General features: G+C 43.9%; 1 protein-coding gene across 1 annotated transcript in view; it reads left to right on the top strand.

Moving 5' to 3' along the window:
* Window positions 1-943: 943 nt before the first annotated feature.
* Window positions 944-11,809, top strand: part of rem2 (RAS (RAD and GEM)-like GTP binding 2) — a 31,450-nt gene continuing 20,584 nt past the window's right edge. The window contains exons 1-3 of the mRNA XM_030403714.1: window positions 944-1,772; window positions 5,455-5,791; window positions 8,387-8,460. Of these exons, the coding sequence (XP_030259574.1) occupies window positions 1,761-1,772; window positions 5,455-5,791; window positions 8,387-8,460 (423 nt within the window). The 5' untranslated portion in view covers window positions 944-1,760. The remainder of the gene's footprint in view (window positions 1,773-5,454; window positions 5,792-8,386; window positions 8,461-11,809) is intronic.

The following is an 11,809-nucleotide window of genomic DNA, read 5'->3' as shown; positions in this document are numbered from 1 at the left end:
AACACGAGAAAACCTTGAACAGTACGAAACGATGCCTTTAAACGAACAAAATAAATATCAGACACCATCTTTTTTTCGGAGGGTCTGAATAGTACAGTTCACTGACTTGGTTAATATTTAAACTTTGGTTGAACATTTGAAGCAAAGCTGCGAGCTCATGTCTTTCACACTCCAGTGGCTGTAGCAGTTATTAGGGCAGCAAAGGAGGAAGTCAGGTGAAGAAGTATCATGAGTGAAAAAGGGAGCAGAACCAGGTTAATGGGGTGGGTGATCAGACTAAAGGAGCGTGGGACTTTCCTTCAGGAGGCCGCTGTTGGTGTCTAGTGTAAAAGCAGAAGTTTGTGAAGAATTATTCTGTCTATTAACATGGTGGGTACGTAGGTATGATGGTAAATGATGTTACAGGACCAGTTTTTTTTTTAACCCCAACCAAAATAATTTCCCAACCCGAATTATATAGTTTTAGTGCTTAAGCCTAACCAAGAGGTTTCCTTGCCTAAATCTACTCAAATTACGCATATGACGAAGGTCTGGTTCACCTGTCGCTGGTATGCTTCAAAGGTCACGTTGTTTTGGAGTGGTAATGTTGTTTGGGGAATCGCTTGCAATGTACCTATTCAGTCATCTTGCTTTGAGGATGTGTAATGAACAAAATGTCACGGTATTCGTGTGCAGCTTGGCGGATATCCCCTTTGATGATGTTTGTGACATTATTCATCATGAGGATTCAAACATTGGTTTTATCTAAAGATGTGTAAAATCATCACTCGGCTCTAAAGGCTATCATTGTGAATGCTGTTTTACCTTGCCCTAAGTCTTGACTTGAAAACTACATCTCACTCAGGTGTTTTGAGTAAACACCCCCCCCCCTACAGACATCCATTTCCAGACATCCCCCTCTCCCGCGGTGCGTCCATCTGGCTCCCTCTAGCGGCGGCTTCCCCCCTCCACAGCGACGACACCGGGTAACCCACCGTGAGACCTGAAAGGGAACTCACCGGGAGAAGCCCAGAACCGGTGTTGGACAACGGCGCACATTTGAAGGAACCCTGTGCGTGTGAGCTGATATTTGGCACTGGAGGAGGGAAATGAGGGGCGCTGCTTCACCATCACCATCTCCACCATCCCTTCCTCCACCTCCAATGGGAGGATCACTGTACACTCAGTCAAGGACGCGTCCCCCAACACACACTTTGCACTAGGGAGAGAGAGAGAGAGAGAGAGAGAGAGAGAGAGAGAGAGAGAGAGAGAGAAAGAGAGGGAGAGAGAGAGAGAGAGCTGTTCAGGTGCTATCTGGAGGTGGTGGGGAGGGCGCAGTTGCTGCTGGCCGCGGGGACGCCAAATGAACAAGAGGAGATGTGTTGTTGTGACTGATGGCTGTCTCTCTTCTTCTTCTTCTTCTTCTTCTACTTCCTCCTACAACAACTCGCCGCTTCTTCCAAACCGAGACGCAGGTGTAGCCGCTTCACTCTCCCTCTCCAGCCCGCCGCCACCTTTACCATTTTGTCCATGCGCCGCGCCTCTCCTTTTCAAGTCACCAGAGGAGGAGGAGGAGGAGGAGGATTTTTACGCGCCGGGGGTGGGAAGAAAAAACATCATGTCAAATGAAATGTGGCGCGTGTCTTTTGTGCGCCGTGCGTTGCCGCCGTGGTGAAGGCGATGCCGGGTCTGCAGCCAGCGCCGAAGACTTGAACCGGGCCGGCGGAGGCGCTTTGCAACTACAGCACTTGTTCCAATAAAGAGAAGACTTATTGATAACCATGGCTGACCAGGTAAGGAGACACACATTTTGCCACCTCCGGCCAACCCCACTCCGTGCGCTCTGCAAAACAATAGCACACACAAACCAGGTAGACCACACACACTTAGACACACACACACACACACACACACACACTCTAATGTGTACACGGAGAGATTTGATGAGCACACCTTGGTTTTCCTCTACACTATCTGTGTGTGGGAATTTGGAGTGTTTTCTGTCGTTAAGACTTACAGCGTGTGCCGCTCAGCACTGACTCCACACTCACCTCTGTGTACCTCACAGTCTTTTACGCTCTCTGTATTGGATTTTCTGTCATAGTTGTAGGATGGTTCAAGGATGCGTTGGGACGTTTGTGCAGTCCTCTTTTTTTTTTTTTTTTTTTTTGTTGTCATGCATCCATCCATCCATGATCCCTCGTCTCTCTGCCTCTTGGTCGGACCGTTCCAGCCCTCGTACTGTTAGATGGTTTCAGAGATTCTCCTAACTGAGTCTTAATGAGCTGCTCAGTAAACATGCTCAGGGAGGATCTAAAGTGCACAAGACGTAACTAGGCTGCTAGCTGGTGAAGAAAGCGGCGGCCCGGTGTAATTGGGCCGTAACGACGGAACAGTGAAAACACTGCCTGTAGTATTAATTTTGTATTGTGCGCTGTTGTTTGCCCTAGTTTTTTTTTTTTTTTTTTTTTTTTTTTATCTCGGCAGCCTGGCGAGAGGAGCAGATTAACCCCTGACACTCCGGCTCAGCCCGCGGTCACAGTTTCCTCTGCCTCCGCCTGCACGGCTCCCCTGAGCGCCGCGCGCAATAAAGGCCATGCTTAATTGATTAGCTCGTTCAATTAACTTAATTGAGCGACCTGAGTGAGTCTGTGTGAGTGATGTATGACTGTGTCTGTGTGTGTGTGTGGTGCGTGCGTGTGCGTGTGGTGCGTGTGTGCATGCGCGCGCGCGTGTGAGCAGCTGCAAAATTGTTAGTGACCCCACCTACTATACTATACTGTACTGTCCTATACTGTATTATACTATATAGTACTATATTTTACTATACTATAATGTACTGTATTGTATTGTACTATATTATACTATAGTATAGTACAGTACAATATAGTATAGTACAGTATAGCACATTATATATAATATGCTATACTGCACTATACTATATTGTACAGTACTTTACTATACTATACTGTACTGTATTGTACTATATTATACTATACTATACTATACTGTACTATACTAATAATATAGTACACTATACTATACTATACTGTACTATACTATACTGTACTACATTATATATTACAGTAAATAACTGTGCTTTACAGAACATCAAATTACACACTAAAATGTGTATGATTAACGACTTAAATGATGCACTATACTGTACCATACTACTACATTATACTGTTCCATACAATATTATACTATACTATACTATACTATACTGCAAAACAATGTATTACACGTCACCACACTGCACTATATACAGTATATAACAGTATATCATATTGGAGAACCGTACTTTACACAAAATTAACTACTTAATTATACACTACACTGTACCATTCTACTAGATTACACTAAACAATACTATGCTACATTACACAATACTATACAACATTATGCTAAACAAGAAGAGTTATGAAACAACTGCACAATAATGCACATGTTCTATACTATACTACAGTATACTACTCTACTATACTCGTACTCTACCACGATGCATCAAGCACCAAACATGACACGTCATTACAGCACTTTACATATAATAACAGTATACTTACTATACAGAACTATACGGTTCTACACTTCACTACACAACAAATAACCACGCTACTATACAGTTTTATACAAGAAAGTATTACATATGGTATATTACACAATACTGCTCTGTACCACATTACAGTACATGATATTACACATAATAAAGCTCAGTACACTACATTACAAACCATATAAATGACTGACCATATAAATATTATACAACAAACATATTACACAACACTATATACAATATATTCACACTGCACAGCTGTACACACACTACACTCAAATACACTATATACATGCAACTAATCATTACACTACATTATACTGTACTATACTATACTATAGTGTACTATACTATAACTATACACTATAATATATTTCAGTACATTACATTATGTACTGGACTATGCTAGGCTGCACATTACAGAAAGACAGACAGAGTATACTATACCATACACAAGATAATATAAAAATACTGCACAATCACACAACAGTTTACTATGCAGAATTATTTTATTACACTAAACGACTGAAATTATACTAAACTATCTAAGTACATTGTATGATACTGTACTATACTAAATTGCAGTATACAACATACAATATTATGATAAACAATTGCACTACACTATACTAATACTATACTGTAAATATACATAGTTCTGAAGTTTACTATTATTTTACTGCAAATGTTGTACATATATAATGTTATTAGTTTAAAGTATTTAAAGGTTGTTTAAATACAAAACCATGAAATGTCTATTTTACAGGAGGCAAGGTAACTACTTCATTATGTACACCTACACAGTTTATCATCTAATGTAATCTAATGCAACTGCACTGAGATCCTCGCTCTGTGAAGTTTCTAATCAGTCTTTTGTTTACACTGTGTCAGAGAGGTGTTGATTCAGCTCGTGGTAATCTGCGAGGCGTCCCTCTGTTTTTTCTCTGCTGAGTGGACCATATTACAAAATCTAATGTGTTCACGTTCTCGCGTCAATCCTCATTAATTAAGCGCCGATACTGTACTTATACGTTCCATAGGCAGACACTGGGCTACAGACGCCCAGGGGTGCAGCTGGAGCTAGATTAATTGCTGTATTAATATTGATGAGGGTCTCCAAATGATTGACCTGCCGTGGCTGCAAACACACATACACACACACACTATTATGAAAATGCCCACACACACACACGCGCGCGCATGCACTCACACACACAAACACACTCTTCTCAGACAAATTGTTGTTCTAGAGAGAACTGCTGACAGCTTTCCCTTTCTTGAATAACCAGGGATGCAGATCCAGACTTTCTGTTTCTGACCTACTTTAGTGTGAATTCATGCTGAAGTCACCGTGCACACACTGTACACTGTAGAGCCACCTGATTACACTTACTGTATGCCCTTATACACATGGCTGCAGCCTCTCTTCCTCTGTCCCTCCCTCGAGTTCCCTTCTCTGTAAACCTCCTCCTCCCCCTCCTCTTGTCTTCTCCCCTCGCCGTGTGTCCTTATCAACCTGCCGTCTTTAAGCATCCCTCTTGTCTTCCGTCGTTCCTCCAGCACCCTCACCTGCCCTGTCTCCCTCCTCTCACCCTCCTCCCCTCTCCCTTCCCTCACAGGTTTTCCCCTTTGCCACACTCTGCGTCTTCTTCAGCATCCTTCTCTCACACTGTTACTCATCTGTCTCACCTCCACTGTTATCACCTCCCCTCCTCTTTACACATATAGACGCTACACAGTGGAAACACCCCTCCCCCACCCCTCAGCGATAAGGTTTACCAGAATAGACAGTGTTACAGGTAGATGTGCAGCCACACTTCTTGGACTATTTTAAAATACACTAGACGACGATGCTAAACGTGTGTCGCTCGGTGGGACTCACATGTGTCTTTTTGTTATCTCTTCCAATTTCATTCTAGTACAGTATGTTTCTCACCACGGCGGCCCCCCTCCGCCGCGGAAGCACACCCCTGCCTGTCAAACACCAGCTGCGGAGGGAAGAGGCCGTATCCGAGGACTGCGATTGGATCCCGGGCTCGGAGGAGCCTGCCACGTTGCCTATCAGTGACACAGCGGTGCCTCGGGATGAGTCATTCAGCCAGTCGGCAGCCGCCCAGCCAGCTTACCACAGCCATGGCGGGGCATTGAGGATAGTGCTACTGGGACAGAATGGCGTGGGCAAGTCGTCGCTAGCCTTATCTCTGGCCGGGCAGTCGGACAGATCCCTCTCTATAGACTCTGAGACACAAGCATGTGGTAAAGATCTGGGTGGGGATGTTTTTTGGATGTGCACCTGTGCTGAAACACCTTTATAAATTAGTCTCAAGGTTTATCTTGAACAAGCTGCATGTAGAAACTTAGCACGGAATTAAAACGGTTGCAATTCCTTGCTGTGAGCTAGATGATAAGATAGATTTTGCAGGAACCAAACATACTTTTCCCATAAGCTTACATTGAGAAAGAGGTATCTGTAAAACACTGGATAAATTTGTTTTGAGCATCAAAACCCAACTAAATGATCAGAATTTGAGAACCTCTGCCCGATACATTTGGAAAGTGTAGAAGAGCGGCACTGTTAAATTGTTTTATTCCCATTCAAGCCTAACCAAACTGGAAAGACAAATAGCAAGCCAAAGATAACACAACATGCCCGCCTGCACCTTAACAGTGTAAAATATGTTCTGGACTTCTCTGCAAATGGCCCCGTAGCAGGCTAGCTGTTTCCTCCTGTCTATGGTTCTCAATGCTATGCTAAGCTAACTGGCTGCTGGTTTTAACCAGAATTTTAGCAAACAGACTTAACAATGGTCTTGATATTGGTAGGTAGATTTACTTTTGGACAGGACCATGCCAGATGTCTCTGCCTTCGCCCAGCCTGTTAAGCTAAGCTATCCAGCTGCTAGCTGTAGCCTCATGTTTGACAGACAGATATGAAAATGGCATACATTTTCTCATCTAAGTCTCAGAAAGAAAGCCGATAACCGTTGTTTCCCTTTAAGTTATATTCTCTTTTGTCCTTTTTCCTCCGCTCTGGCATCTCTCAGTGAGTGGGTCTGTCCGTCACAATGATCACTGCAGCATGGAGGACAATCAGCGGCGGTCCTCACCCATCCCACCGGACGATCAATAACTCCCCGTCACTAGGAGACGACTGGTTCTCTGCCTCATGCATAAAGCTAACTTGCCCCTGACTCACGCCATACAGTATTCATTCCTGCCCATGTAGTGCACTCGGGTTCATGCATCATAAATGGACGAGAAAGCACTTTCATCCAAGGAGGAGCTTGTACATGTTTCCATGATGATGCTTCCATCCTCATCTGGAATGTTAGCAGTGTGCTAAGTTATTCCATGAGCCACACGTCAAAATTGCAATGTGTAAAAAAAAAAAAAAGAAGCTATTTAATCACACTTCCTTGGTAGTTTTAAACAGATGCTCGAGCAAGATATTAGCCCTTCAAGAGGGATAACACCTCGGTAATCAATACGTGTCCTCATCTAAGTAAGCAATTACCAGTAAAAGACAGCACTGATTAACACCGGGAGGTGTGGTGCGCTCGTACCTTAAAATAGGCATGTCATTCACCGACGTTATTTCTCCAAACGTTTTCAAGCTGTTTCAGCTTAATGTGTATTTTGAAAGCTTTCACAGTTTTTCATGATTAGGATTTTTGTGTTATTATTAGCTCCTATAAAAATGCAGCATTCCTATAGCTGTTTCAAGAAATGAAAAGTATGGTGGTATTCTGTATTTTGTTATTATTGTCAGAAAATCTCATGAAAAGGCCACAGCTGACATTGCTGTAGTAGTTGTAGCCTCTTCATGCTACTCACACATAAAGTATATTTTCCAATATTTAAAAATACAATGCAATTAAGTAAATAGAACAAGATAAAATAAAATATAGTTGAGTATATTAGGGATAGACAGATGATTGGCCCGGCCAGTTATTGGGGCGCATATTCAGCCTTTTCCCCTATTATTAATATCAGTGTTTTTCTTGTTAGATTGCCCATAAAATACACTATGTTAAACATGCTTCAATCCTCTCTCTGTCTGCGGTCACCACTCTGTCTTCTCCCTTAATGTCCCGCCAACAGCAACATCTGATTGGCCTGTCAACACTGAACAATCTGAATCTGTGAAATGACATGGAGCTAACTAACTGAAATAAATGTAGTGGAGCGGAAGAATAAAGTTAGGTCAATCCCATGTACTCTGTTGACCTGCTGTAAAAACTCAATATCGCAGCAGATGTACAGGAAGTGCATCTCTTTTTTATAAACCTTTGCTGAAAACTACAGTGTCCAGCTGTTTTTTGGAAATTAGTCTTTTTTTTTTAAATAAATGTTTATCTTCAGTGGGAACAAACAGCCTTTGAGCTGAGTGCCAACAACCGGCGGTGGAAGTTAGAAGGCATTTGTTGGGGTTTTCCTTTCTTGGGATTAGTTGATAATAAGAAAATCCTGCTGTTAAGCCTGCTGATGAAGAATATCAGCAGGCCTAGCCTTTAAGTTGGAGTATCAGAATAGAATATCCTCAAACAGATTAGCACCAAATGTCTGTATTTGGTTGCGGCAACATTTTTCCAAACATGTCAGCTGGCCAGGTTACCCAATTCAAACGTTTGCACAAAACTGAGTTACCTTGTTACGGAGCAGGTCAAGAACATTTCTCGAAACCTGCATTAGGTTCACAACATTTTCAGGCGGAAGTTAAGACCGCTGATATTTAGTTTTGGTAGATTCGTTAAAACTCTGCATGCATTCTCGCACATTTGCCATGTACAGTACAGTGCAATGCCAGTGTCAGTGCTTGCTGATGTGTGTGACACCAGTTCATGCTTGCAGGTGAGGGCTACGAGTGCAATGTGACGATCGACGACGAGGACAGCAAGCTCATCATCTTCGACAACTGGAAACAGGTGAGTTGGTGGCGGCCGGCGTCACACATCGGTCACTCTGTCTTGTTTCCTTCGTACAATTGTTCGACCCAGTCCCTGTCTCTTCCGTGCTCCGGTGACCTCCTGCTCTCTAAGCCAGCTTCGGCTTCCTCTGGTTTAAACATCCTCTGCCTGTACTTGAGAAATGGGGGGAAAAAAAACGAAATTTGCTCCAGTTCTGTGACGGGCAAATGATTTGTGTTGGTTCGAGTGGAAAGAGTGTGTTTCGTACTCTTGCTTTTGTGTGAGTCGGCAGCAGCTGCTCTCACTGTACTTGAGCTTTTTCTGGAGTTCTCTCAAGTGTAAAAGTGGAAATCAGTTTCTTGTTAACCTAACTTGTTTCAATTCAAATCTGCAGTTTTTTGGGCAAGGGGCAAAAATTGCTGCGGCTACGCATCATCAACCTCCCGAGCTGCGCGGTGCCAGCGAGTTAACGCCAGCCTGTGGCGATGATTTTTGAGCGGGACGGACTGGAGCGGCGGCATGGCAGCGGCGGAGAGCAATAACAGCTTGTCACAAAGCTCCTTGTGACTCTGATTACATTATTTGCAATCAAAGAGCACGCAGTAATTAATGGCCTGTTAATAATGTGATGGAATAAGAGGCCACTGTAATTAGTGTGCAGGGTGGATCGTCCCCCCGATGCATATAACTCCTGATGTCCACTGCGGTCTTCAGAGGCTCCCGCCGTAAGGTTAAATTATTCACACACAGCTACGTTTGGCTCTGGGGAACTCGACTGAGAGCTAGCTCGTTTCTTCACGTCCTCACTTTATCTGTCAGCTCCCTCCTCCTCCTCCCCCTCTCTTCCCCCCCCCCCCCCCCCACCAAATTTTGTTTTGCCCTTTCTCCACGCAGCTGTCATCATCTCCAAATCTCCCTGTCTATTCACGCTGTCCGTTTGGCTTTTCTCTTTTTGTGTGTGTGTGTGTGTGTGTGTGTGTGTGTGCGCGCGCGCGCGTTTGCTCGCCTCTCTCTCCACTGGCCCTTTTCTGCCATGGTTGAATCTAGCTGAGAGTTAATTACATTTGTTATTCTGTGCGTGTAAATACAAGGCAGGGCATTAAGGCTGAAGCAACAGACGCAGGCCAGCGGGAAGCTTGGAATAACTCCAGGGCCGTCGGCAGTGGGGGGAGGCAGAGAGGACTGGATAGCATCCCAAATCATCCGCCAATTCATGCTCATGTTTTTGTGCTTTTCTTGTACTTACGCCGATAGATGAAACCCACATACGCGCAGAGTTACACGCTGGCACACACAGGCCCAGGTGTGGAGACAGATGTTGTCCAGCTCACTAATAAAGTGTTGTGGCCTTAAGCTGGCACAGTGGTAACTGCCAGTCCCAAGGGGCAGGGCTTCTGGCCTTGTAGCAAGCTGCAAGTGCTCTCCATGGGGCGCCCCAGCCTACACACAAGTTGCCATAGTGACATGCAAAGACACACACATGCACTCTCACATACGCACGTGCATGCAGGGCAGACTTAATCACACACTCGCACGTAAGATCATGCTAGTACAGTCAGCATCCGACGCCGCTGGCTTCGGGGGGGCTTCATGGTGTCTGTGTGTCCAGCCCCGCCAGAGCCTCGTCATTCCCCTGCAATACAAACTGCCAGAAACTATGAAAAACTGTTACATTCACATTCAGCGATCGTTCCTCCAAGTGCTCTCTTGGCCTGACTCACAGCTGATTGACACAAAAAGGTCGATCTTGAGCTGTAATTTTTCTCAACTGCAGTGCAGGGAGCGGTGCAAAAAACAAACTGCAGGTAGAGCTTACTGTGGGTGCAGGAACACCTAAATATATAGTGGCCTCGGGGACAGGCGCGCGAGTGTGTTCGTGCACACGCTGCAGCAGAAATGTGAGATGTGTAAAACATGCCAGCGTACATATGCTGCTCCGCCGGATGCTGGGACGTTGTGAGTGTTGTCGAAGTCACGGGGGCTGGATGTTTTAAATAAGTAATCCACGCTCCTAAAATAGAAACGCTGGCACACTTGGCCTTGACCTAGCCAGCCCAGGCTGTCCTTCGCTTTTGGATTGACATTGGTTGCGTAATATATCTCTTAAACAGCAAACTGGGTTCTGTACGTGGGGAACCAAGTGGGAGATCGAGGTCACCGACGACCAGAGGGCCCTCTCACCCTTTAATGTGTGTTGGTCCGTCTCAGCGTCTGTGTGGCCGCATACATTCCGAGCTCTGAGTTGCCATTATTATTTGATATTTTCAAATTCAAATATTTATTAAAAGAAAAACCAAAAGGTACAGCCTGAGGCCTGGAAAAAAAAGTAGGCCAGTTATGTATATGTTTGTGTCTCTCGGTGTGCGGCGAGGAGAGTTTGCTGCTGCCCAGGAGGACAGGATGGTTTATTGTGTTACAGCAAATTAGAGAAAAAGTCCAGGATGTAATTTGGAAGAAGATAATTGCTGCTTGACCACATTCTTTTGCTCTATTAGGAGGGAAGGAAAACATCGTTCCACCGTCCACTTCTTGGAACAGGGACAGATTTTGCCGTTGTGTCCAGGGAGTTTTTCCTCCCTCGACATTTTCTCTCCTTCCTGTTTTGCTGCTCTGCAGCCTTATTAGAGTCGTTGTGTTGCTATTTACAGTTTCTCATGTCTTTTTCTAATCCATATAAGCTATTATACCTACACAGTTTGTTTGCTTTAGTGTCCGCTGGGAGAAATTACTCAATTTGTTTGTGTTGAATACACTGTGGACCAAACTCAAGAAACAAAGAGGCTAAAGTTAAAATCTTTATCGCTGCTTAGTGTTTAAGGGATAAGTATATACTATGAAAACCATTTGCAGTTTTATATGGAGTTACATCAGGTGCATTTCGTCTAGCATCTTCCTCCACAGAAAAGTCACGGAAAATTATACTTTGTCTTAACAGACTACATCAATGTATTAGTTGCTGAAGGAGTTATGAATTTTGACATTTGTTGATGCCTAAGATTTTGAGTTTTTATTACCATTTATCATTATCATTATCATCACTTCTGTCATAACTTAATTTATGTCTAATGTACACAAGTTACAAATAGACACAAACTCAGTTAGCAGCATGTAAAGTTAGCATCGTATCACCAAAGTACGATGTGATGCTAGAGTTACTCTGTCAGCTAGCTATCCTAATAGAAAGCTGGATTCATCTTACAGCCTAACTATGTTTGCCTCAACCGGCACTGTCAAAAGAGCTAAGTGTTCACTGTATCTTGAGCTAATAATGACATTATTTCTTGCTAACAAACATTAGCATGAGCTGAAATTGCCAGTAGGGAGCTAGCTGTCTAGCATGGTAGCTAACGGTGAAAATCAACGTTTC

The sequence above is a fragment of the Sparus aurata genome, chromosome 21 (assembly GCF_900880675.1).
Source record: "Sparus aurata chromosome 21, fSpaAur1.1, whole genome shotgun sequence".
NCBI lineage: Eukaryota > Metazoa > Chordata > Actinopteri > Spariformes > Sparidae > Sparus > Sparus aurata.
Note: the sequence above shows the minus strand (reverse complement) of the source record. Positions and strands in the feature narration are given on the sequence as shown.